The sequence below is a fragment of the Polyodon spathula genome, chromosome 15, assembly GCF_017654505.1.
Source record: "Polyodon spathula isolate WHYD16114869_AA chromosome 15, ASM1765450v1, whole genome shotgun sequence".
NCBI lineage: Eukaryota > Metazoa > Chordata > Actinopteri > Acipenseriformes > Polyodontidae > Polyodon > Polyodon spathula.
Window position 1 is genome coordinate 9,783,138 of NC_054548.1, and position 27,776 is coordinate 9,810,913.

At 38.0% G+C, this 27,776-nt stretch overlaps 1 protein-coding gene across 4 annotated transcripts; it reads right to left on the reverse strand.

Annotated features, from left to right (window-relative positions):
- Nucleotides 1-737: 737 nt before the first annotated feature.
- Nucleotides 738-20,195, reverse strand: LOC121328174 (protein associated with UVRAG as autophagy enhancer-like). 4 transcript variants are annotated; one of them, XM_041272727.1, is made up of 16 exons: nt 20,090-20,195; nt 18,546-18,648; nt 17,060-17,183; nt 15,735-16,337; nt 14,427-14,512; nt 12,949-13,147; nt 11,951-12,037; nt 11,101-11,152; nt 8,850-8,988; nt 7,938-8,068; nt 7,194-7,258; nt 6,405-6,643; nt 5,958-6,019; nt 4,284-4,437; nt 3,947-4,037; nt 738-3,248 (listed from the first exon to the last, which is right to left on the reverse strand). In XM_041272727.1, exons 2-16 carry the CDS (start codon nt 18,636-18,638, stop codon nt 3,145-3,147), a joined length of 2,229 nt encoding a protein of 742 aa, XP_041128661.1. In that variant the 5' UTR covers nt 18,639-18,648; nt 20,090-20,195; the 3' UTR covers nt 738-3,144. The 4 variants fall into 4 exon arrangements, with proteins under 4 accessions (XP_041128661.1, XP_041128659.1, XP_041128658.1 ...); XM_041272725.1 differs by having other exon boundaries at nt 20,086-20,195; XM_041272724.1 differs by having other exon boundaries at nt 18,546-18,660; nt 20,086-20,195.
- Nucleotides 20,196-27,776: the final 7,581 nt, after the last annotated feature.

Genomic DNA, 27,776 nt, shown 5'->3' on the forward strand with positions numbered 1-27,776 from the left:
ATTGAAAAATAAGATGGCAAAATAATTTGGGGTTAAAATGATCAAGCTAGGCAATACATTTTTACAGCAGCTGAAGTTTTATCATATTTTAACTCGCCATTTAATGAACACTTGTCCCCAAGTCAGTAATCTAGTTTGTTAACAATGAATACACTAAAATAGTGACTACTGTAATAAAGCATGACTTGGTCATTCTACCAGAAGAGCGCTTTTTGCACCTGAAAATTGTGTATATATTAACAAAAAAGTAAAACATTTAAAATGTACCAAAAAACACTTTTGCCAAGCTTAACAACAAAAAAAACCTGTCAATTAAGCGCCATACATTGCTGTTTCAACTTTATTTTGCGTCAATTATGTTATAGACACAAGTAACTCTGACAAAGTATTTAAACTACATACATTTTAAACCAAAACATTGACAAATACCATGTCCCTAAATTCTTGAAGTGTAAAATTATAATTAACAAAGAATTCCCTTTTTAGATTAAATAATATTACGAAATCTACAAAAAGCACTTTGAAACACTGACATTTGTACGTAACAGTGTTAGATACCAACATCATTTTCACAAAATATTCAGGATGGATCATTTTCTTCCCTTTTGCCAATCAATAAAGGAAGTTAGTTTATTACAAAACACAAAATTAAATATTTTGGAGACATATTTGCAAGTAATATAGTTGACAACTGAGTAACAGTGTTGACAAAGTAACATAATTGACAGGACAATAAGTGCAGCAGTTATTTTATTTATTTTTAACATGTTCTAGAAGGCACAAATGTCATTGTAATACAATCCTACAAATACATGCATTTAGAAGTTGCAATAGTCAGAATGTTATCTTACTATAACATTAGTGCATACTGAACTTTGGAAACTAAGCCAACAGCTGTTTAAATATGCAACTGCAATACAAGAATTTTTTAACTATGCAACTACAATATTATTAAACATGTACATCTTAATTGTGAGGGGCTGTATGTATTATCAGTGTTGATGTATAATACAAACTTTATAATGTTAATATACATACCTTAACAGCACTGTTTTGCAAATTCAAAATGTAACATTTTGAAAGTAAAGTTCAAAATCAATATTTAGATGGATAGAAAATGGAGATATCTGATTTACAAATTATTATCATTATTATTATTATTATTATGAGGCGAGTCTCGTGGCGTCTGTGTCTCCGAGAGGCGATGGAAGCTGGAGGGCAGACAGGATAAAGGTTGATCATTTGCTCTTATTAGGACTGAAATACTTTTATTTTGTATCTTGCTCTTAACTGTACTGTAATTCTTGATAAGTATTTATTGTATACTCTAAGTTGCCCTTGGTACCAGTTGACCAGTAACAGCGTTGACTTCCATAACAAAGTTTAGCCTTTACTTCCCATATGGTAAAGAGCATGGGTGCACATGGTGTGCTTCTGGTGAAGGCTTTTATGGAGTTTATGAAACTTACATATTTTTTGATTTTTTTTTTCTACTTAACTTCATGCAATATAGTTGAAAAGTACCCTATGCACCCAAAGAAGAGATAGCTTAAAAAAATAATAATTAAAAAATGAAACTGTTTAGACACATAACTGAAGTTGTGTCCTGTATCTTTCTCATTGATGACAAAGCCACATGCTGAAAAATCATGTGACTTGAGGAATAATACATTATTCTGCAGTGGGATTTCTCTCTGGTAACAGGGTTAATGGATTTATGGACAATCCTAAATATTTTAATTTATATTGATAAATATACATTGATTGTACAAATCTATTGTTGAAAAACAATGTACTAATTTGTGTTTTATGATTATGGTGAGAATTTAAAAATACATTAAGATTTAGTGAGTTATATTCTTAAAGGACTGGGTGAAAAGATGAATAGGGACATTGCACAATGCATTTTTTTCTTTAAACAAATTCAATGTTTTTTTCATTTGAGTGTGTTTTACTACTGAATGTGTACAGGAACTAATTAATACTTTATGATGTATTAATTACTTTAAGTAAAATCAGTTACTTTATCCAAAATGTGGCATTGGGACACAAAAGGCACTATTGGTAGAATGACCGACTAACGTTTTTATACTGCAACATGATTTCAGCAGCTTTGAAACAGAGAGCTGTGATCTCTTTTACAAACATGTTTTATGACTATCTGATTCTATAAGAAATTAGGTAAAGTTTTACACCAGGACTCCGTTCCTCACAAATTGTTTGTACTCTGGCCTAATACTATTTATAAAATCAGTAAATAATTGATGTCTAGCAAAATTATTTGTGTTAAAGATTCTTGCTCTGGTTTTTATTATAAACACATGATTATTGTACGAAATGCATTTTTTAAAAGGTTCTGTTTGTTTTGAAAATAAAATAAAATAAAATAAAAAAGCTGCCGTCATGTTCCGTCAGTAAAAATAGAACAAATGACAGCATGAAGTAATTTTCAAACGTAGAATTTACAGCCGAGAACATTATCAAACAAACCCTGGACACTTCTATTGTACCTGTCAGAGAACTGAGATTTACTGTTCATGCATTTATTACATTTTTAAGCAAAAACTCAAGAGCATACAGAAAAGAAAGAGTTTCTGACTGTCTGAATATTTGTGACTCACAACAAAACAGTTTTGTGTTATTACTAATCTCAATTTCCATTGACAGTACATACAGATTTCCTACCACAGGAAATTACCAGCAGATTAAAAATAACATTTCAACATGTTTCTGGGGTGAATGCTTTCATTCTGAACAGACAGTCAAGGTGTCTGATCTTGATAAATGAGTATTGTTACAGCCATTTCATTTGTGCAATGTATATCATCATCTGGTTTATTTCCGTAGCAGTTTATAAGCTGCATTGCAAAAGTAGAAGAGCAAACACACCCTACCTACAGCATTAGAACTACATTCAATAGAAACACAAAACAACACAACTCTACTTATTAATTTATGTTCTGCATCACATCACACATATACATTTGTACTGCAGTAAAAAAAAATTTAACAAAACACTTTGGTGTCCAGCTATACAAAAGATGCTTGGCATTGAACATGTTAAAATATTTTAATATAGCGTTCTGAATAAATAATATTACCTCTTATTTAATATATAGCATATATTAGATATTGCAATCCTTTCTATATAACCAGTTGGGAAATCCTGTTTTCCCGAGTTTGAATCCGGATGCATTTGGGGCACTGTTCAAATCGGAAGCAGTCTTTATGAAAACAGGCTTTGCATACTGCAAAACAGAACAGGAATAAAAGTTCAAATTTGCACTGCCTAATAATTATGGGTGCTAAAAGATGAATGCAAAAAAATTTTTTAAAAAATTGCTATCGTTTCAGAAATGTTCTGTACATGTATATGCTTTCCAGGGTGACTCAAACAATGCACCATTTGAAAAAAACATTACAGCCTGGCACATGGTAACTCACTGATTCCAGTTAGCCATGTGACGTTTGTAAATTCTGTAACAATTCTGTCCTTTCATTTGGCAATGCTCTGTAATAATGGTGACTTGAAGGGTGAATTACCCCTTACGCTTTACAACGTTAAAGTCGTTTCCATAAATCTAGATTGCTGTGCACTTCCATTAAACAAGTCTCAAATGCCAAGTTTGTAAAGAAATATGTTAAACATTTTTATTTTAAAACATGACAACCTTCCTGTCATTAACCAGCCTGTGTTTAGACAGTAACAAGCATAGAAAACGGAGAACTTCCTTTTGCCTGACACAGTACCAGATGTGTGCTATAACAAGTATTTCTTTCAAAACGTCACATTTGAGACCTATGTAACTAATGGAAGTGCAGAACAGGTAAGATTTTTGGAATTGTTTTGTGAGCTGCAGTATCATTGCTTTAAGCCATGGCTACTTCTGTAGCTTCCCTGATGCAATCGCATACTTCTTCGCTTTAGAAATGGCTAAGCCCTCACCTGCACATCTCTTACAGATGTCTATCTGGAAGGGGAACAGCACATCATTGTTCCTGCAGATCTCACAGATAAAACCCTTGGCCTGGCACAACTGAAAAAAATGAAGGCAAAAAAAAAATTTAACATTTCAATTATATTTCGTCTTTCAAGACAAGGATCCCTCACAAAACGCTGAACAGACTGTAGGAAAAAGGTACAGTGAACTAACCACGTTTTAATCAATGGAGCACTGTACTGTATCATGAGAAACTGGTTTTCTATGAACTTACAAAAAAAAAACAACCATACACTGTGGCCACTGCAAACCATCGAGCTCCTCCCTGAAAGGGCACCTTACCTCACAGTTTTCAACGTGAGACAAAGCCGTTTTCAGAAGCCCCTTGGCCTGAGGGACTAGAATGCCACGCTTGATTTTCATGAAGTCATCCATTGAGAAGAGGTGCTGCTCCTGAGTCAAGTGCTCTGGTAGCTGTTCAAACTCCTGCATGAGACTGGGAATGCAAGACAGGCAAGTTAAAAAGAGGAAGTGAAGCACTGGGCTGCAGCACATCACGACCCTGGGAACTTTTAAGGGTGTTAATAGTTTAGAGTTTAAAAGTTTAATGTTAGACAACTATTAAGCTTTCTGAATTTTGCTTTAACATTTAACAGTTGTCAAAAATATGCAGGCCAAATGTAGGAGTTAGCCTTAGGGTTCAGATAATAGTAGGTGTACAGTACAAATCGATTTATTTCATATTCAGTATTTACTTAGTCTTCCATATACAGTACAATTAAATGCTGTACACTTACTGTCTGTCAAAACTGCAGTAATCTATACAAAGTTATGGATGCCTTTCTTGTTGGTTAAAAACATTCACAATATGTTTAAACTTGTTTAATCCTGAAGTTTAAAACCTTAGAATTAAATGGATACTAAATACCCCAAACATAAGTGTTGTTAAATTCCTACTCTGAAAAGCTACTGCATTTTAATTGTAGTGAAGCATACAGTCATATAAATGTCAGGGTGTAGACATGCACTTCTGCTGCAATTGAAGAGAAGCATACAACACAACACTATTTAGATTTAAATCTCTAAAGGTGTGTCAATGTTATTGCTATTAATATTACGTAACTCCACAACAAACAATTCAATGATACCGTTATTACAGTACACAGACCAGCTGAACATGCAGACCCCTCTCTGCACACACAGATCTGCCTCCTCTCTACAGAGGTATTCCATGCACTTACTGTATATCCTTTGTATCTGACCAAATGGAAGACCATTCTGAAAAGTGTATGGGTCTAGACAAAATATTCTGTACAGAGTCATGACCCTAGAATAATGGGGTGGGCAAGCCTAGATAAATGATTCTGCATGTAGTTTGGAATAGCGTCAGGATACCAAAGCCTACCTGAAATATAAAAAAAAAAGTCCAGTATAGTAAAGGAGAGCACTCGGGTGTCCTTATTTTGGTTCCCAGATAGTCCTGCTATTGGAAAATAAATACTATTTTTTTGGAAGTTAAAATGAAGAAGTCAGACCTAAGTGGAAGTGGAACTTGAACATGAACATGTACTTGTGGTATTTAATCTGTAAATGCATACAGCTACAAAACTGTCCTGTTAGCAATGTATTAAGCACATTGTTGCAGTAGCAAATGCATTGCAATTTGTATTTCTCATAAAACAGCAATGTTATCACACAAATATATCTTTTACATATATTTAAAACTAAAACCAGAAATAATGATACTGGCAAATTTCCATTTCAAGTTTCATCACAATTGGACCACCAGTGCTCTTGATACATGTGTAATTGAACATTGCACTCGAGTAGTTTGTTACAATGCAACAGGTTCCCAAGTCAAATATGTTTGTCCACAGGGGTTATTATCCGGACACCTTATTGGCACAGTAAGGATCTTGCAAAAGGTTTAATTAAATTGGGTGGCTGAGTAATGATTTGTTCGGAAAGTGTGAAAAACTGATAAATTAAGTATCAAAAACTATCAAAGCTATTTACCTTACTGAGACTCTGCATGACTTCAACAGCTTCTTTATAATAATTAACTGTTCCTGAAGTTCCTGACAAAGGAAAAAAAAAAAACTGTTACAATATCAGCTCAATTGTTAAATATACTTTAGATATTAAAGGACACTTCGGCTGCTTGCAATGCAATGCTCATTTCTGCAATTATGTCCTCTTTCCATGCACCCTTATCTGTTTGGATTTTGCAAAAAGTCCTCTCGCCCTACATGGTCTCAAGGCGTGTTCATTGCCAACTTTGAGCCAGATTACCCAAATACCATACATGCCACAGTGCAAAATGTCTAATTGGCTTTAACAAGTGAAATGTTGCAAATACACCTTCATTAATTTGGCCCTTTATGACTGAGACCAGGACTCATCTGGATTCACACTCAGTTTCCTGATGAGAATTTACATATCAATGGCTTACCCAAAACTTACCCTGAATTTATCCAGCTCTTTTACTTTTGTGTATATTGACTTGCTGAAGCAGGAAACATTGAACAACGGGTTCTGCCATATAAGGTCCAGTAGCTGTTTGGAGAAGTTACACACTGGGTATTTACTGAAGTCCCATTTCATGATGATTCGTCCTGGGATCACAGACTCAAAATTGCTATGGCAACAGTCACAGAAGTACTTCCCCAAGTACTCACAGTATCGCAGCTTCTTAATATACCCTGGGATGGACAAATATTTAGAAAAAGTACTTAATTTAAAGCAAGAATAATAAAAAATGTTAATTTATATATATAGGACCACAGAAATGTTCAGGCCAGGACAAATTCCTGGTTGTTGCCCCCTTTACATGTCATCTGTGTAAATAACAGAACATCCACACAATTATCATCCTTCAAACAATAAAAACAACATCAGCCTGCAAAGCTCAATTTCATCTCAGCTGCCTAATAGAGGCGGATGATGAAACGCTGTAACTTTTCAACACAGACCTGAGCTCACTAGGTGACGATGACAAAGCCTCTGTCGGTTTTTCCTCTCTAACCCACAGGAGTAGCATAGCCATTGAGATGCTCACTCCTGAATTCCTAGTGAAGTTGACTTCGCACAGCAAGGACGCAAACCTGCACTCCTCAGACTGCACTAGGTGCCCTACCAGGTATGCCACTCAGGGACTCCTCAGTATAGTTATTTAACATGATATTTTGCTGTTTATCAAATACAACTTCTAAAATAAATACAATTAAATAAATAAAATAAATAAAATCATACTTGGCTCCACTTGGGTTCCACAACCTGCACAAAGGTAATGCTGAGAAGCTACAACAGAGTCCCGCCTATGTGAGCAAAAAACACATTTAAAATTAAAAAGCAGCCAGGGGAATTTATAAGTAGTTCCCAAAATGTTTCTCAGTTGGACATTATTTTTGCTGGATATGTACAAAAATATGTACTTACATTCAATTAACACACTGATTTGTTATTGATTGAAGAATGAACAAAAATACTGTTCAAATTACAGCATGAATAAAACATGCTCCTCAAAAAGTTAGTCCCTTTTGAATGGCATATCTTCAAGGATAAGGTCAGACGCCTGCTACAGCTCTAATCTCTATAGGGCTGCACTCAATGGTTTTATTAGAGGGGTGTAATGTGCCCAGTGTCAAGCCCAACCACCTGGACCAGTGTTAATGAACGATAGGTCAATGAGAGCATCCCTGCCGGTCCTTTACACTGGGAGAAAGTCTTATTTTTTTTATTTTTTTTTATTTTAAAACAGCCCCATAATGTTTACATTGCATTGGTCCCTGCAAGTGGTCCACCAGGTTTTGGGAAGACATTGAGCAGGTCCCTGCCTTCAGAATGGTCAAGAAACACCTAGACTAACTAATTTAAAACCAGCCACCCCCTGTTGCAGACACCTGCGGCTATGGAGGGTCAAACCCCAACTTTCCATGCTGCAAACTAACAATCCTATAAGGGCCACAATGATACAAGTTGCCCTACAAATCTTACTTTGACACTGGGTGTATAATAAAGATGATCTGAAAGCGAGGTGGTGCCCAAATCCAAGTGCCTCGCATTCTGGACTTCAGCTTAATCTCTTCAGCTAGGTCCAGGCCGGACTCACCCCCACCTGGGAGACACTGTTACAAAGACACACAGATAATGGACTTAACCAGAGACAGTGTGCTACAGACACAGAACAGTCTGGTCCAAGAAGTAAATTGTGACTAAAAAAAAAAAAAAAAAAAATACTTAAATGAGACTAAACAGTACTGCTTGACACACTGAACAAGCTCTTCTAAATCACAAACTACATGTTTTTTTATGATTGTGGGTCTAACATTAATAATCTATATAGCAATAGACCTAAATACTCATCTTAACTCTATATTAAATGTGATATCATTAATCCCTGTCTGGACATAAACCTTGGCTGCAGATGTGTGGTGTGCTTGAATGCTTGTGGAGTTACACAATAAAACCAATAACACAACACTGTGAAGTTACAAGTTCACAGAAGGTTGTGTAAAATCTCCCTCTCCAACCTGCTCAGTACACAGAGCTAGACCGCAGTGGACTGTGCATCTGTCCCCTGAAACACACTGACAGGCCCCAATAACAGAGAAAGGAACCGGTCATAAAGGGCCCTCCAGTTCACACCAGTACACTTTAATGAATTTGCTAGTCTCCATTCGTATAAAATAGTTGTGTCAAACAGCATCCTTTAAAATCAGTTTGGTGGGTTTTTCCACAGCAGCATTAAAAATGGCACCATGACTAACTTCACATGTAAAAATGGCACCATCGTTACTATTTAAAATCTTGTATTTGAGCAAGGCCGTTTAATTTTCAACAAGTTTCAATCTCTTAACACAGCCTTGCTCATCTGGTGTAGCTGTTATAACCACATTGAAGACTCACTTCCTGCAATGAGGGAGACAAACTACCAGACTGCTGCTGCTGTTCACACTCCGAGTGTAGCCATCGCTTCCGGAACATCCTGACCAGGTGCTGAGCCAAGGCTTCAGCACAGCGGGGCCTGGCGGAAGGTGATGAGGAACTGCAATCAAACAAAACAAACAGCAAAACACCAACTACATTAGTGTTAAGCAGAACCTTTATAAAAGCTTACCACAATAATCTTGCACTTCTCGTGGTTATAATATGCATTCACTATAGTTTACCACATGTTTTAAATGTGCTTTACTATACCTCTGGTATTTGCAATGCTTACTTATGCTGTATTACACTTTGCTATACTTTTACTATGGAAATCAAGCCAGGAGTCAACCTACAGTAGACATCACATCGTTTAAACTAATAGTCACCAGATAAATTAGTGTCATGCACATATTTTCCACTGAAGAATTGCACTGAAGCTGAAAATAATGAAGAAAAAAAATGCTAGATGTACACGTTATGATACATTTCCATAGAGAATATGTATATTTAAAAAAAATGAGGAGGATACATTTTTTTTTTAAATATGTATTATCTGAAACATTGTCTTTATAGCTTATGTTTTTCTTACTCACTCTAGGCATTTCCAGGCGAGTGGCTTCAGTGTCAGCTTCATCAGTGCCTCACTCACATGCATGCGCTGCAGGCGCAGATGGGTGTAAGCGAAGAGTCGCCATCGATAAGTGATTTGCACAAAATCACGAAAAAAAAACATTTAAAGCAGCGCTCAGAAGTGCAAACGTAAAGCTGAAGTTGATGCAATTCTGCAAAACTGCCTAGAAAAAGCAGCTACTTCGTTAACAGCGCTGCCACATTATTAACTGCTTTGCGAGTGAGCAGGAACATTACTTGATATACTCTGGCTCACACCGACAATGGCTTTGACAAACACGGTGGCTCTTTCTCTACTGCTTCTGACTAAATCCTTTCACCACAGTCACAGAACAGCAACCTGCCAGTTAATATACCTTTCTGCAATGCTGCCTGTTGCAGACTGTAGATACCTGCTTCCAAAAATACTGGATAGACATGGGCCCCGACTTGCACTGAAATCCTGATGGAAATTACTCTTAACTCATCAAGACAACAGAAGGACAGGGCAAGGTAATTCTAACTCTTATGTATTTTCTTTTAACTATTCAGTACGTTTACATAGATCAAGTTTTCCCTAAAGTAATGTATGATAAATTAAAACTAATATACCTGAATGAATCAGAAATTGGTTTTCTGATGAAGACAACTTAGAATAATAAACAAATTACAAATAAACTAATTGTGATACAGTTCAGCTGTATACATAGATTTAACTTTTAGGAAAACAGGGCATTTGTCTATCTATTTTAGAATGCATAATGTTTTTGTCAATGTTTTGGCCGGACAATTTCCAAACGCCACACAAACTGTTTTAAAATGTCAAAAAATCAAAGTAGAATAGCAGAAAATATGTTTTACATTTGCTTATATGCCAAAAGGTCCTTTTTTGCCATTCCCCCCACTCTACTTCTACATTCAAAACTACACACTGTACTTTCAAAACATTCCTACACTCACACACTCTACAGTACATTAAGTTCAAAGCATTTACGTTACTTCTTACAGTTATGGTACTAGGTTTCTATTTTCCCCAAACGTTTATTTAGCTAAAGCTAGCTGAATTAACCAACATAACAATTTACTGTGCAAACATACTTTTTTTTGGAAGTTTTTGGTAATTTGTACGTTTTATTTGCTTTGTATTTCAACTGGCAACATACGAGAAAAAGCAGACTGGGAAATGACAGCAACAACTGCAGCCATTTAAAACGTGCTTTCAAAAGTTCTTAAACTGATGCAATTGTAAGTGTCACAATTGTCTGCAACTTTAGTACATCTCATTATAATATTTGTGAACCCTCATTTGCACTATCTCTGCCACCTTTTTTGAATGTATGCAGGAACACCTATAATTACATATTCATCTAAGGTTGAACCGCAAAGAAAAACTGCAGCCTCAAAGCATTCCCTAAAAAGTCGCTAACAGCATTGCGCTTGTTTAGTACATTTCACCCTAGACTTCAGACTGGTTTGCGACTATTGCGACAGGCGCAACACTTTAGAACATCTACCTCATAGTGTTTTATAGTTAAAACACACATTTGTGATTTACCGTTTAATGTAGAATGTACAGTAAATGGAAACAAAGCATAGCGCAATCTACTTGACACCAATATACCTTGCAGTTTCAGAGTCTTCTGTTCTTGGCTTGTTTTCATTTAATTTGGATTCTAGAAATAAAAACAAAGTATTACATTTCCGTGTGCATCATTGACAAGTGTAAACTAGAACAGAGGCAACATTAATAAGCTTTACCAGAACCTTTTACAGCAAAAATTCCAGACTACTACTGCAGGGCTGCTGTGTGATCCTTGTTTCTGCTGCAATGAGTTTTTTCTAAAGAATTATTAAATAATTATAAGCTTTCTTCAAAGAACAGAGTAGAAATAAGGAGTCAAGAAGTGTTTTATGAATAGCCAACCAAACTCAATTTTTCAATACCCACATTAGATCTGGATAACAATGACATTTTCAGTTATCGATTATTAACTCAAATTATCACAATGGGTGATATTCAGCCAGAAAACAGCTAGTCAAGTGTAGTTGCTGTTTAAATATAGTTCCTGAACCACACATGTACAGCTATGGCCAAAAGTTGTGCATCACCCTATAGAATGAACTAAGTTTGCTTCATATAGTCTAATGAAACCTGCTTAATATTACATTCATACTTATATTCCGTTCATATATTGAACTGCATACTGCTTTGTAGTCCAAAACTGACAAATTGAAAACATTTCTCAATCCAACATGAAATACTGTACTGCTATTACAGCTTCCGGTTAACTTTTCAATAACATTGTAGTTCCTTTGATTACATGATGTTAAATAAAATATTTAAATTCTGTTTGTATAGTTTTTATTTATTTTTTAAATGAATGTCTCAATCTTAAATTTCTAGGTGATGCAAAACTTTTGGCAGCAGGTGTATGTACAATATCTGTATTGTGAGGAATATGAATCCTTACCAGAGACGGCTTCATCCTTTTCAAGGTGTGGGTTCGAGGAAGTCAGGTCAGGAGAATGTCTTGTGATGGACTGGTGACCAGGGTAACCTGAATAGGCACAAAATCAACAAGGAGACAACTTCATCATCTTATACTCATAAACCAGAGCACAAACACAAAGGGGCCTCATCATAATAATAATCATAATAGCCACACAATACACAGATCTAGAGTTTATTGGACTGCAGTCAAATACAATCTATAGGTGGCTGGGAGTGTGCAAGTTTGTTGACGATCAAGGCAGTTCTTGTGTTCACAATGCAGAATGGGAGAAACTAAACTGATCCACACAGAAGGGTCCACATTTTTAGGACCCTAGAATAGGATAAGAGACGATAAAGCCTCGTGAAAACAAGATGGTGAACGTATACATTCTATTTCAATTGCCGAAATTCCAAAACAAGTCATTTTAAATAGCAATGACCTCAGTCTGGAATCCTATTCTCAGCTAATGAACCAACCCCTGCCTGCTTCCCTATCGACCGTCATAACTAAAAGAGTCCTCAAAAACTGACTGTGTTGTATAACACTTGAACCAAGATCACACCAATGATGCAAATGACATCAGGAAGAAAAAAATACGAAAAGGTTAAAAACCTATGGTCTGATTGCTTCCAAATACCAGCCACATGATGAGATTCTTTTTAAACCCTTAAATCTACACCTACAGTAAAACCTTGATTATCTGAACACCCCTGTTATGCCAACAGCCCTTTGGTAACCTTTGCTCTGCAGCCCTGTTATCACGGTAAATATGTTATTCAGTCCTCAATCTCTGGTGTTTACAGTACAAAGTGATAAGTTATGTATTTATTTAAAGGTAAAGGGGTTTTATAATATACTTTTTTTTTTTTTTTTACTGGTAAGTCAACAATTTCACAGTTTTGATTAACCTGATTTTCAGAACAGTTACTTTGGATAACACAGGTTAGAAAGAATGAACCACACAGCCATAATACCTTCATAGCCGCTATCTGAGGACGCAGTGGACTCAGAGTGTTTCTTGGAGACTGAGTGACAGCCATCGGAAGCCTCTTCTGAAACTCCAGAGGCAGCGCTTGCTCTCCCCGACAGGTTAGCTCTCCTGCTCAGAATAGTACACTTCATGTTCTCCAAAGCTTCCACGATCATGTCTGCAATGATGAAGTGTGCATTCTCCTGGGGGGGTTAAAGCAGGCTGTTAGCACCAAAGGCAATTAATGATGTGGTGCCCCACATGGTTTTAAAAACTACGTTTCCAGGAACTACTATCTCTACATAGTACAGTAGGTGTTTCCAATGTAACAAAACACAACTCTGATGAAAAAGGGCATTGTGCATTCTGACGTGCACGTACAGTATAAGACAGCCTGTAGATGACACTCATTACCTCCTGCTGCAGCAGATAGTAGCCTGAGCATGTCTATTCAGTTCTAAAGAAAGCCTAAAGGAGGCAGGAAGCTTGAATGCCCTTTAGGGAATATATAAATATATAAAGTCAAGGCTTGGTTCCTTATGAAATTGAAAGTGACAAGTAAGCACAGCTCAAATGTAACCGAACAAAAATAAAATGTCAGTGTGGTATGTTGACATGTACTACACTAGCTTGTCTCTTGTACAGTGAAACCTCTCTTAAAACCAGTCAAGGCTTATAGCAATTTGATTGTTTAAAAAAATGTATTTAAGTGTTTAACCATTCTTTGAAACAAGTTTCATAATGATACTAACGTTACTTGTCTAAGTAAGTTGTTCAAACTTCCTCTTATCTCTGGTACTTGACGCCCCCTTCACACACATGCACATATACAGGGAATAAAAAAAAAAACCAGACTTCTCTGTATGTCAATGCTGTTGTGTTTTTTCTTTTGCATGAATCAGCCACTGTTTCACTGTAATAAGAGCAAACGTAGTAAAACAAATAATACTTTACTGATTGTGTCCAGCGCTTACTAACGTACACACCACGTAGCAAGCCAATAAACAACGTACATTACCAGACGGCAGCAGACTTTCTTCAATAATATGCAAGCTAAAAATGCACCAGGTCAGATGCACATCGCCATCTAGAAATTTGACATTTAATATATGGCTTAAGATGTGCGTGGTAAACTAAAAAAATGAATAAAAAAAACCTTCACACATCCCCAGGATACACTCTGCATCCCCCACCCCCCCACAAGAGCAATGTCTATTAAAATGTCTGTTTTTGCAAGTCAGACACTAAGATGTTGTGCATAAGTAACAAAGCCCTACTTTTCCAAGTACATCTGGTGCATGTGTATTATCATCCAGAAGCACCTCCCCAGTATGTGGTCTCTTAAACTGCAATTAATCTCATAGGGAAACATAATGAAAGCTGACCACGGTTTAAATTATACAATTTACAGTTGCACCTGTATAGAATATAGTAAATCATATAAATGTCACATGCAACAGCTAATAGGAGTTGCTGTCTCACCTTGTCAATTTCAGCACTAGCACTTAAAGGCCCGACAGCGTAATCCACAGGACTGACCAGCTCTTCAATGTTTTGCTCACTTCTCCCTGAAGAAACCAAAATGTCATGTTACAGTTCATTATTTTTCCTTTATCAAACAGAAAGTGACTGACATGATAAATGTAATACACAGCATTGTTGTAAAAAAAAAATTGCAGGTGAAAGAATTTTACTAGAGTTCTAGAAACAAGAACTTTTGTGAACCAAAATAAAGCTTAAAACAAAGATTAAAACAATGTGGAAGTGTAATTTTAATACAACTTGTAATGGAACTTTAGTGAGAGAATTGTATACTACAGCTATGCACCAAGGTTCTCCATACATTTAGTATGCAGGATTTATATAGCCCTACTAAAGCCACTACCTCAAATGGTTTCTTAGATATAAAGTCTTATTAAAAAAAAAAAAAAAAAGAAAATCACTGAAGCAAAATGGTAAAGATGCACGCTATCCTCATCTACAAAAACATTGTTAAAAGCTAGTTTTTTTCTTTGTCTGATGCTCAGAACTTAATTCAATGTTATATTTGCTGGACTTCCAGGTCTCACTAGAACATATAAAAGGGCTCATATAAACTCCAGTGTATTTTGGAACTGATTTTACAATCTTACTATTGACATATAAAGCGCTAGATTACCGAACAGAGATTCTGTCCCAGTATAAACCTCTGCATACTTTAAGGTCAGCTAATGCTGGCTTTCTGTGCCTCCAGAAGGTACAATTGAACAGGAGTGGAGGAAGTGCATTTAGTTATTATGCCCCAAGATTATAATACCGTAAGAACTATTGTATAAGTTGCCCCCTGCCCCTTTGAGACAACAATTTCAGGAAAAAGCCAATAGGTCACACATGTGTATAAGTCCCTCCCCCCTTTTTAGGACCCCCTAAAAATACCTAGAAAATAGACTTATACAAAGGTTTTTACAGCAGTTGTCCATTTTTTGTGCTTATTTTTGTTTAAGCAGTCATTCTTATTAATGGACTGTTTTCTTGAATGGTTTTATTTAGATTTGTGATTTACTGATATTATAATAATAATTATGTATTATTATTTTGTAATTCTTACTACTACTTCTTGATACTGCATACGTCTCTTCAGAGTTTAACTGACATGTAAAGAACTTTAAGATACTGGGGCTGTATAAATAAAATAAACCGACATTGAATTGATAATAAATTATCCACCTAGCAACAACTGTAGCCATGCTGAGGGACCAAACTTAACGAGCCATACACAAACAATCTTTTGTATTAAAAGCAACACTCTACCAGAATGTATGCCAACATCCGAGTTGGATCCCTCTTCAGAGTTTCCCCAAACTCCTTCCATAAAGGCAGAGCCTCTGAAAGGAAAGTAGAGGCCTGTAGGGAACAGCCTGTTGAAGTTGGCAGTCAGGGATTTGCTCCTCGGTTTAGGGGGTGGAGGAGAAGGGCTTCTCCACTCATCCTGTGATACTGCTTGCTGTGTTTCGGGGGTGGCAGATATTTCAGGTGAAGATGAAAGCAGCACATGGGAGGGGGACCTCTCTACAGGTGAGGAAATAATTTTCCGGGAAACGACAGGGCTACTTCTAGGTAGAGGTAAGCGGTCAAAACCTGCGTCTAAATGGACAGAATCCAGCTGTCCTGTTGTCTCATTGTCTGTATGACAAGCAGTGTTGCTGTTTCTGTAGTATCCATCGTAGCTGTCAGGGGAGCTGCCCCCTGTGAGTTCCTCATCACTGCTATCTGACCAGTCTCTGGCTCCAGCAGCATTCTTGGGCACAGGCTGGTATTTCAGTCCACCTGAAGTTTCCAGCACCGACATGAGAATCTCCTTTATTGCTGCAGGACTGTCAGAGTGTCCAATTACTGCCGGCTTCGAAAACTCCCCTGCAGGACAAAGGGAATGTTCATTGAAGTTGCGGTTTTTAATAACATGCCCCATCAATCATTTAGAATTACAGGTAAAAATATTCTGCAAAAAATGTAATATGTTTATGTAACAGGGCGGGGGCTGGGAACGAACCACTGGCCATGCACAGCACTAGTGAGCACCACTCATCTTTTTAGAGCTTTTAAACTAATCTCTTTGTCCAGGGACAGAATCTGTAACAGCAGTGTATCACACAAAATGCCTGTTACACTCACCCTGACAGTGCATCATTTACAGCATCTTCCAGTCAACAGGAAGTGTTACATTATTCTACTACCATTTTTTTTTCAGTGTCAGGGAAATGTGGTTAAGATCACAGGTCAGCAGAATATATATTTAATTTTTTTTGCACCCAATAAGAACCTGTCTGATAATAGAAGCCCATGTTAACAACAAATCAATATTAAAATCATATTTGCTTAACAGGAGGTACTGCATTTCAATTGGTCTGTAAGTACTAGACATTTTACAATAAAATAACAGAGTTTAACAGTAGTGCACAACAATGAGCCCCTTTCACGAATAAATACAAACATATGAATTAATAAAGTGTGATGCTCATTAAACTGTTTCACATTGTCAACTTCATTAACACCAACATCCAAGTGCTACTTTTGAGTTAAAGCTTTGTGAATGGGGGCTCAATATCCTGTATATGACATCCAGTCACATCCTTTACCTGAAAGTAATGAGGTGAGAGGAGTCTGGTTGACAGAAGAGGTATTTTGAAGGACTCCCCTTGACCCTCTTGAGGGGTCACATTCAGACACAGGCAGGGGAAGAGGAGTGTTGCCTTTGTCAATCTGAAAAAAAAAAAAAAAAAAATGCATTTTTTAAAGATGTAAAAAAATGGTTGTACAACTCTGATATTTTGCATGTTTTTTTGTTGGTTCCTTAGAATTGCAAAATAAATGGACCACTGTACTGAACCTTCACCTGCATTCGCAAACACTGACCTTACTGCACTGCACAGCACCACCCCACCCAAATATTATGGAACTTAGCCAGGTGGAACATTTTCCTACTCTCTGTTGTGGATGTGCGTCCCCCATGTAACAAAGTAGCCGCACCTTGCATGTTTAATGCAAAGTATAAATGCACAGTTGTGGAAATAATCATGAAAGGCAACTGGTTTCACTGAGAGGACAGTGTGGATTATACGGGAAAATGTTGCGAAATCAGTTATTTATTTAGTGGCCCCACCCACATAAGATGCTTTTGTGATCACACTACACTAATGAAGGAGTCTGCATTCAGTTTCTTAGAGGTTTTACTTCAACAAATGGGGACAGGAGGATAATACCTCCTGTGGGTCTCTCCTTATTCAAGATTGTGCCGTGATCAAAAGTGAACTGATATAAGGTTACATTCCCTTTGCCACACCGTCTCCTACAAATAGAAATGGGACGGTCCTTTATGAGAGGCTACCTTCCCCCCAGCCATTTATTTGTTGCATTTTCCAAGGAAGGACTAGCAAAAAGCTGCTTGCAGTTAAGACCAGTAGAATAACAATGCAAACTACCAGCAATGTCAGGAAACTCGCACCAACTCTTACGTTCACACAAGGCAGGGCACATTTAAAATGTGTTTTTTGGTTAATTCTGTGCAATTTGAAATATGCCTGAACTGAGCTGCCAGGTTAAAAAGAGTTTACAAATGCTCTGTATGGGCTTAAGAGCAGCCTTGGACAGTCAGAACCTCACTGACTACTTTAACAAGTCTACAAGTAACTGTTTGAATAGAATAAGAGACCATTTCTTAATGGTTAATGCCTCTCTCTTTAAAAGCCCCCTTATAGAATCATCAGCAATGTGTGCAGTGTAGTGTATGGATGCGCTTACAGTGCACCTACAAAATGCTGTTGCATCTGATGCCCTACTCATTGTTACTGAAACTGACTTGCAACGGGGATATCCAGCTTTTATATGTGCTTCACATCACAGATTCAAACTTTACCCAAACCTTTGAATGTATAACCTTTAACAATTCAATTATACCAGATTATTATATTATTTGTTCTCCGTATAGTATATATTTAATAACCAGAACTAGGCAAACAAAAATCAAATACAAGCATAATGTTACTGAGGAAATCTCCAATGCCCAACAAGTGGAAAAAAAGGTCTGACACTTGATTATATATAAATAACATATTTAAGACATACCATCTGTGAAATGCGTTGATCCACGTCATTCTTTCTACTGTGTCTTTTCACGGTGCCATATCTTTTTCTGGAGATCCTGCAGGAACTCATCATTGCACAGTGCCTAAAACACATACTATTAATATTATAAGCAGCCGTAGTCTATTGGGTGCCTTTGCCACTTCTTACTGGTAACACAATTTTGTGTTGCTACTTCAGGTTTCTATCCATTAGCCCAGTCCTTCAGGCTCAACACCTCACAGATTATGTACAGTAAGTAAGAGGTCACACAAGTAATCCAGATGATTTACAGTACAAGGATTGTGAGGAACATTTGACTTTTTACTTCCTGGTCAAGGTCAATGAATGCCATTGTCTTTTTGTCAAATATATGTACAGCTGGTACAAAGTTGGTTCCTATTGATTTTACAATAAATCTGGAAGTAGTCACAAGAACCATTCATTTAGGGCTACCCTCTGTTTGTGCCTATCAAAGTACCATGCCACAAAGCATAGTTGATACAAGATGTCTGAGTAAAACCCATGAAACACAAGCATATCTTGGCAACTCATGAAGCAGTTTGTACATGTTCTATTTTAAGCAATGTTCACCCTGTGAATAATTCAAGCTACAACATCTAAACAAACCTGACTTTTTTATATTACATTTATTGAAGATCAATAAATAATTCTCATTGTGAACTACATGGTCAAATAAACAATACCATACAAGAGTGATTACACAAAAGTGATCAAATGCATAACTTATAAATACAAGAAATATAAATATTTAAAACAGTCCTTAATTAAAACACTATTCAGTTAATAGCCTATAAAACTTAAACAAACTTATTCCACATGATCAAACATTTCCGTTAATTTCTGGTTTCCCTCTGTAGCAGTGTATCACTTGAGCCAGAAAAATTGCATGCAAATTGCCTGGTGTTACGGGGGTTTAAGTGGCTGTGTGAATACCAGAACAGATGACAGTCCGTGTTGCAAATGTATTCATAGCTTGGCCAATAATCATTACCTGTGTTTATGCCATAAGGCTTAATAATGGTAAATACAATAAGGCCAATAAAAGGAAAATAACCAACAAGCAAACCAAAATAAAGCCTTCTCTAGTATTCGGAAGATAACGCCACTCAAACAGCAGACCAGTATCATAATCCAGCATAATGGTTCAAACAATCTTCAACTTTGGAACTTTTAATCAATGTTTTCATTTAACTGTGTTGTAGAGATGTGAAATCATAATATTTACGCCCATTTATACTTTTGATTTGAATTACCAATAGTAGTGACACACATGATGTGTACTTCGGATAAACAAGATAATACATAGCTCAATGGTCGCTGGTTTGTTTTTTCCTGACAGTTTGGTAAATTAATACTGCATCAATGATTACAACCTTAGTCCGTGTTACACTGAATTGTGTTATACACTTACACAGCCACCAGCGACTTAAATTGTAAACAATAAACACGCCAACTCTAGCCTACTACAGTTTTTGTGAACTACGTTATTATAATAATAAATAAATAAATAAAACCGTACCTACTTAGTGTAGTTTCAATTGTGATATAATATGAGCACCGAGCACGTAGATGCACTGTCACGGTCTTCTCATTGGACCCAGTGTAGAGTTTATAGTTTGTGTGTTCCTATTCAATCTTGATTGTTATGTGACTCACCGCTCCAGCTGAGCGAAGGTGAACGACTGTTTATTATGTAAATTAAAGCGATTACCTCACTCACTCTCTCTTCGTCACAACAGAACAAATGGGAGAGTCCGTTCAACCTGTACTTCCTGTCTTTTTACAATGCTGCCTGTTCGGCTATATACTCCCGAGGAAAATAAGTTTGCATTTGTTTAGGGGACGTACCCAGCTCGAAATCTTCAAGTTCATGCACACCGTATACTCGTGGGGCCGCCGGTTATTCCAGCTAAGGTTTAACCAAACCGTATACCAAGTGTGGCTAGGCACATGTTTCTTCTTCTGACGTGCAATATGTTGCACAGACTAAACAGACTTGGAGATCTGGCATGGAATAACTTACATATTAGTGGTTCAGTTATTACTTATTATTATTGTTATTTACTGGGTCTCATTTTGGAATATTGCATTCATTCAAATCCTATAGCAGAATGTCACTTTCAATGGGCCGAGATGCCAGTTCATTGCATAATCTTCCTAACTTTAACATCCCCCCTTTTACAAAGTGGTGTAAAAAGTTTATAGACCTCTTTTTAGAAAAAAAATAAAAATAATAATAATCAAAAAGGGGTTAATAAATGCCTGTTATAAAATAGTGAATCTGACCACTCTGGTGGTACATGTAGTCCAGTGAATTCATCCCTGTAGCCAAGTGATAAGTCTCATTTATGACCTTAATATACGTTTTGCATTTTGTAGTTTTGTTTCCTCCTGGTTGTAGTGACAAACCTGTCCAATGTAGGAGAAAAGCATTAGCTGAAACGTTTGTGTTTTTCAATAAGTTTGTTACAGATTTACCGTAATTGTTTCAGACAATGGACAGCGAATGGACAATTTAGCTTATAATGCACAGCTTTGAAAGAAATCTATGTTTTAGCAAACATCTATTTTAATTTTAAAACCAGTGATGATGCAAAAGTTATAAACAATAAGACAATATAATTTGAGACAACTCAGTCCTTAACTATTAACAAATTTGAATGTATTGTAGGTCTGTCTCTATTAAATAGTACTAGTGTTATCAGTAGACTGTGGCAAAGTGGCTGGTAAAGGTGTAGCGGTGATGCGGTGCAGGAGTGATAGGCAGAAAACGCTACTTCCGTGAATTCGTGTTTATTTTTGGTTTCCAGGTCTGGCGACCGTCAAATAATAAATCCCCGGCAATACACAACAATGTGTAAAGCATGGGGATAACAAAACAGGACACAGTCCCGAACAAAAACAAAAGACGGGGTCACCAGTCCTGGGTGAGTGCAGACACTGCTTGTGTGGTGTGCAGGGGTACTCCGGATCGTGCTGACCCTGGCGACAGCTCCGTAGGTGTGCTTAAATGTGAACACAAAAACAGGCAATTACACGGACAGACACAATAACACACAACACGTATTTGATTCACTCTGAGAGCTCCTCTCTCAGTCCTCCTCTCTCCCATCGTTTAACCCAAAGGAAAAGATCAGCGTTACCCTGGCCCCTATATGTACTCCCGCATGACATCTAGGTAAACAATTGCAGCTGCCTTATTACTTGCAGCCGCCCCTCGTTTACCTTTCAGGTCAACACGGTCTTACAACACAGTCTCGCTTCTTTCCAGGCTGACCGACTTCCCGGTCTCGGAAACGAACTGTCAGGCCAGCCCTTCCAGATACTTCTCCCCCCGTTCTTTAGCGCCCTCACAGGTCGGGAGGGAGATTTATCACCAGAACTCTTCGTGTTTCTGTCACAGACATTCAAAATGCTTAAACAAAATGTATCATAATATCCATACGTAATAACTTACCGTACATTTCAAACAGTACACTCTACAGAAAATGTGTTATGCTACACAAAAGACAGGCTTCAGATTCAAATCTCATGCCAATACTGTGCCGTGTTCCTTTTTTAGGAAAATGATGTACAGTATGGAGTAAGAAATCATCTGCTTGTGTCCTTTAACTTGCAGTTTAACTTTTTTGGTTGTCGGAACAATTAAATAATTGCCAATTTAGAGTTTATCTGGGTTGCCTCACACACAAAGCAGCAACTTCAGCAGCCCACATACACATAGCCCAAACTAAAATGATGTAGACAATCTTAGACTATATCACATTAAGAGTATTAATGGTATATAGATTAAGGATATTGCAAGTTTACTTTTAAAGAAATTCTTCACACAATAGGAGGTAGATTACTTATAGTTACTTCAAGTTTCACTAAAAGTTGTTTCACACACAAAGTATGCAAACTAAATAATTAACAGTTCATTTCTATGTGAATGTGTTACAATTAATTAATTTAGCTCCATGAAAAGAAAGTACAACTGGAATTATACTCGGTAGTTCCTTGAAACTTAGACTTTTGGTCCGCTGGTTTGGAAACTCAATCTGTTGAAGTGTCCAGTACAAAAAGGTCTCCTCTCAGCAACAAAGTCTTCAATCCCAAATTGGATCGAACTTGGAAACAAAGTTGTCAATTCTCGAAAAAATCAACAAACAGCTGTAACAAAGTCTTCAGTCCTCGGTATAGGATCCAGAACAGCGCCCGTCCGCTCTGTCCTCTTCGCTGAATCTTTAGCTACACAGGTAGCAGGGCACAGTTTCCTTTGGATGCTGTGGTTTTGGGTATACAGCAGACCCAGACTTGTTAGTCTGATAACAGTTTCTGTAAGTTTTACAGCAGTCCTCCAGACAGGCCTCAGTCTCGTTGCTTGTGGAATGGTGCAGTAAACTCGCCCTCCTGGTCACACTGCGTTGCGACCCCCTTTAACTGGTGTTTGTTACCATTGGAGCATTCTCCCATCAAACCCCAGCCTTGTCTTATTAATGCTCCCTCCTATTATTGTATTCTTGGATGAAAAAGGGGGGGGAAAACATTTCAGTTTGAAAGGGAAAAATATTAAAATGATTTCACTTTCTTTTCTGCTGCGTTTACGTGTGCAGTCAAGACTGCCATTCATTTCAACAATTCTTTATAGGTTGGCCAGTATCACCTCAGCCCAGAATTACAGGGTGTGGTAGCCTTTTCGCCACCCCAACTACTAGGTGATGTTTAATCGGTCCTACTGATAAGTATTCTTTGACTGTGGGGTATGCCGGTGTGTTTCCATGGATACAGGAGATAGCCACCTGACCTTGTGGCTGCCACGACACACTGCCCAAGAGAGCTGTCCAAATTAAGGTCTGCTCACACCCTGTGTCCACTAATGCGTGGGTTTTCAAATTCCCAAAACCACATTAACAATGCAAGGTCTCTCCTGACCATTTTCCCCTTGCTTACCCGCTTCCGATGCCCAATCGCATGTCACACTCCATCACAGATGGGCATGACTTGGCCTGGTGTCCCGGCTGTTGGCATCTAAAACAGGTAGGGGGGAGGGAGCAGAGGTTAAATCGATCACATTGCTGGTATGGCAACGGGGCAGGGGCAGCAACTCTATCCCACCTGGGGGTCAACCTTGGTCTCCATGAGGGGAGGTAAGGTTGCCCATTGGGGTTGGCGGTCTAGAAGGTCTCTGAGTAGAAAGAGGTGCAGTAGAGAGACAGTAGAGAGAGGAGGTGGTACTCGGTTGTTGTACTGAAGCAGTGAGTAGGCTGGTCTGGGCAGAAATCAATGAGTTTCACTGCCTTTTCCAGGGTGTTGGGGTTGTGCCTATCCAATAAGGCAGGGTCCCAGCTGGCTTGCCCAGAACTCCTTGGGCCATAAAGTGGTGGTAACTAGCTGCTGAAAAGCAACCAGGTAGGCCTCTGGATCATCATCCGTCATCATCCATTATGCCCTCGTGGACGGTAGCGCAGCCCAATTCTGTCAATCAGTGCCGCGTACCACTCCTCACTCCGTCTCTCCGCAACCTCCCATCTGCTGTCCAGTGCAGCAGTGCTGCAAGTGATGCGTGATCCATTCCATGTTCTGACACCACATGTGGTAAAGTGGTTAACAGTATGCAGGTGATCGATAATCAGGCAAACAACGATAATCCAGATGCAATTAAGGTTTAACTGTATAATCCAAAACCTGTTAGCTAACACCAGTAAACAATAGCAATGTTAATGAAGCAATACAGCGGCATGTATTGCTTATTTATAACCCGGGGGTTTGCCCCAAAATAATAACAGTCCCATTTCAGTTCACCCACCATCCACAGTGCATGCTCTAGTGCTTGTGGTGAATACAGTTCTTTAGTGACAACAAAAGTGCAGTGTTGTTGATCCGGGTTTAGTGCTGGCCTTTGGCGACCGCTCCAGATCATTTTAGCTGTCCAAATAATTACAAACAGTATTATTAACATCAAACAAACTACTCACGTTTCACAGCGCAGGTTCTCCTTCTGGTCATTTAACGTAACCATTCATAAAGGAACAGATCACGTCACTACGTCCCCTTTTTATAATGTCACCCATGACCCCTTGATCAACTAGCACATCCGCTCCTCCAGTCCGCGGATGCCACGACGTTTCCCATCCAGGTCATCAAGTATGTATACCATAGCTTTGCCCCCTTTCTAGATAGCCAACTTTCACCTAACCCTGGGAATAAACTGTCATACTATTTAGTGCAGGGTAGTCTTTTCCCTTTATGCAGCTGCCTCACAGGATCTCTGTCACACCTACCTAAGGTTCCGTTGCGTGTGTGTTGGATCCCAGGGGATATAAAGTACTTGCTAAGGCAAGATTTATTATTATTCCGTCATAAAAGGTCCTTGCCCGTTTCAAGCACAAGTGGAGTAGTCAGCACAGATCAAGTTAAAAATGAGCAATCTCAGTATCTGGATGACGAGCAGAAACAGAGACCTAACTTTTTATGGCGGTCTTCAGGTATAACTTTCTTTCTGATCTAGTGACAAAGGGAAAGAATTTCCCCATAGGGAGACACATTGAAATACACTTCTGTGATTCTCACTGTAGGGTCTATTTGAATTAACCCGTTTTTGCTGCCCTCGTGTGGACAAGGCCCTTGGAGGTTGATGAAAAATATCATTATAGTAAAAATTCATGTATATTGCATTTCCCAGCCCTCAGTCAACATGCCCGATTAACCAGTGCACTCACATATTGTAAATATGTGTAATATTTGAATATAAAATCTACAATTTATCACATTAGACTAATGCAATCCAACGCATCTGTAGGAGGCTAAGGGAATATGATAATTATGTTGGTGAAGCTATGATGTTAATTTTATAGATATATTAACTACATTAAACACATTGCTGTCAGATTATTCTCTGGGAATGTTTTAATAATATGCTCATTGAGGGAGAAGGGTTCACGCTGAATTGCTCTTCAGCAGGGTACTGTCCCATGACCCTGGGCTTTCCCCTTGAGCTCTTAATGCAGGTGCAGAGCAGGAACTGAAGTCAGTCTGTGAACAAAAACAAGTGGGTGTCCAAACCATCAGTCGAAACACAGTCAGCACAGCGTTTTATCCAGCGATTGTAAATTCTACCCCAGGCAAACACCAAAAGAGTTTACAAATACCTTACAATACATATGAATTTCAATGTAATAAAACAATTTTATTTTTGTATTCCATTAGGGTGTATACAGTATATATTTAATTTAAATTAGTTAGATTTAAATTCAATGTATATTGTCATTATATTTGTATGCATTATATCTATTTATATGCATTATATCTATTTTCTTTTAAAGAAATGAATATCCCTACAGTAAATATAATTGATTGTCAAAAAGCAGAGTCAAGATGTTCAAGATTATGAAAATCAAATATTTCAACAACACATATCCCCCGCCACAGCTGTATGTGCAACAGGGCCAGGAGCCCTGCACATAAAAAGGGGGCGGGGCAAAGCTCTGCCAATTAAAATGTGTTTATTTTTTATTTGTATTGTTTATTTTTAGAACGGAGTTCCCCCTCCACCTTGTATTATTGTTTTGCACGGTTTTATTTTTGTACTGATTCTGAATATTTATTTTAGTTGTTTAAAATGACAGCGTGTCTGCATGTGTTTGTGTGTGTGTTCTAGTATAGACGAGGTTTGGCAGCTTGTCTCTGCCAGTGAATGAAAATGCGTGCAGAATGCAGCCGGGGGATTGCTTGTGTCCTGACGTCACCGCAATGCCAGCCTGTCACAGTATTATTAAATAGTTGATGACCAGGACATATTAATAGTACTGTATGTAAAGAATAGAATTACAATGAAATGTTTTATCACAGTTGAGAAGCAGTTCTCCAGACGTGCACAAATGCGTAAAGTGTGACACACAGACGAAGGACCACCTCCATGATATGCCTTCGCAATGGAAGCTGGTATACAGAATGCAAGCAGATGTTGGCCAGCACCTTATTTTCCAGATTACCCCAGTAAGGTGCCCTCCCCCTTCCCATTCCAGACGGTTGCCAGAGGCCACACTTTATGTATGCAGATTCACCAGAGATGCCGCAAAATTGGTTGATCCTTGCAGCCAGCATTATACTTCAGTCTTCAACACCAGGCCAATAAGAAATCCATTTTACCTGGCAAAGCTAAGTCTTGGTTGGTCCTCACCACTGCTATCTTGTTTTATCTTGTCTAATATTAGCATGAAGTAAATAACAGCTTTTCCCATGCAACAAACATGTGTTAACCAAAATCAGGGTTGAGAATAGAGGGGACCTTCAGCCTGGATATATTTTGTAGTTGTAATGGTGACAAATGAAAGCATCAACACATTAAAATCTAGCAGGTGTGATCTTTGACCAGGTTTTATAGTAAACTGTTTCTTTAGGACAGTATTATCTGTGAAACACTAGAGCCACCTACTGGTTACTTGATTGTATTGATGTAGCTATTGCCTATTAAAATACATGCTCGGGTTGTTTCAGTGTACTCAACTTTCTGAACGATAGAAAAAAGTACATTTGTATATTTTACAGAGGATCGACCGTACTTCCAAAGTTCTGCAACATTTTACTTTGCTTTAAAAAAACTCTTCCTCTGCACGCAGCAGCAATTCCCGTCTCTCTGACTCTGCACATAATGGCAACTCTGCCCCTGGCAACAGCAGCTCTACCCCCGGCAACAGCAGCTCTGCCCCCGGCAGCTGCCATTCTTGCCTCACTCGCCAGCTGGTTTCTCACTGTACACTGTTGGCCTCTCCTTGTACAGCAGTGGCCTGTAGCAACACTGAGCACTTCTTCCTTTTCCATTTCCTTTTTCCTGAGCTGAGCCAGTAGGTGGTGCTCTCCCCCTTTTTTAAGCACTTTTCTGCACACTTATTTACGAACACAAATAAACAAAACACAGCAACGAAACAAAGCCTTACCTCCTTCTTTGGAGTGCTAACTAAACTTTTCACAAGTCCTAGCTAAGCTGTTTACTGGTTACCAAAACAAGTTACCCAATATTTACAGTGTCTTTCTTCAGGTCTCTTCACAGCCAGTCATGCAGAATTTAGTAATTGTAGTTTTATCTAGAATTACCCAGCTGTCTTCACCTGCCCCTGGAATATCTCATATTGTTGAAGTAAAGAATGAAAACTTTAATCCTCCAAAAGCCACCCAATAAACACGTGTGACCTGCTTTTTATACACCTCTATATTGGTACCAGGTGAGCC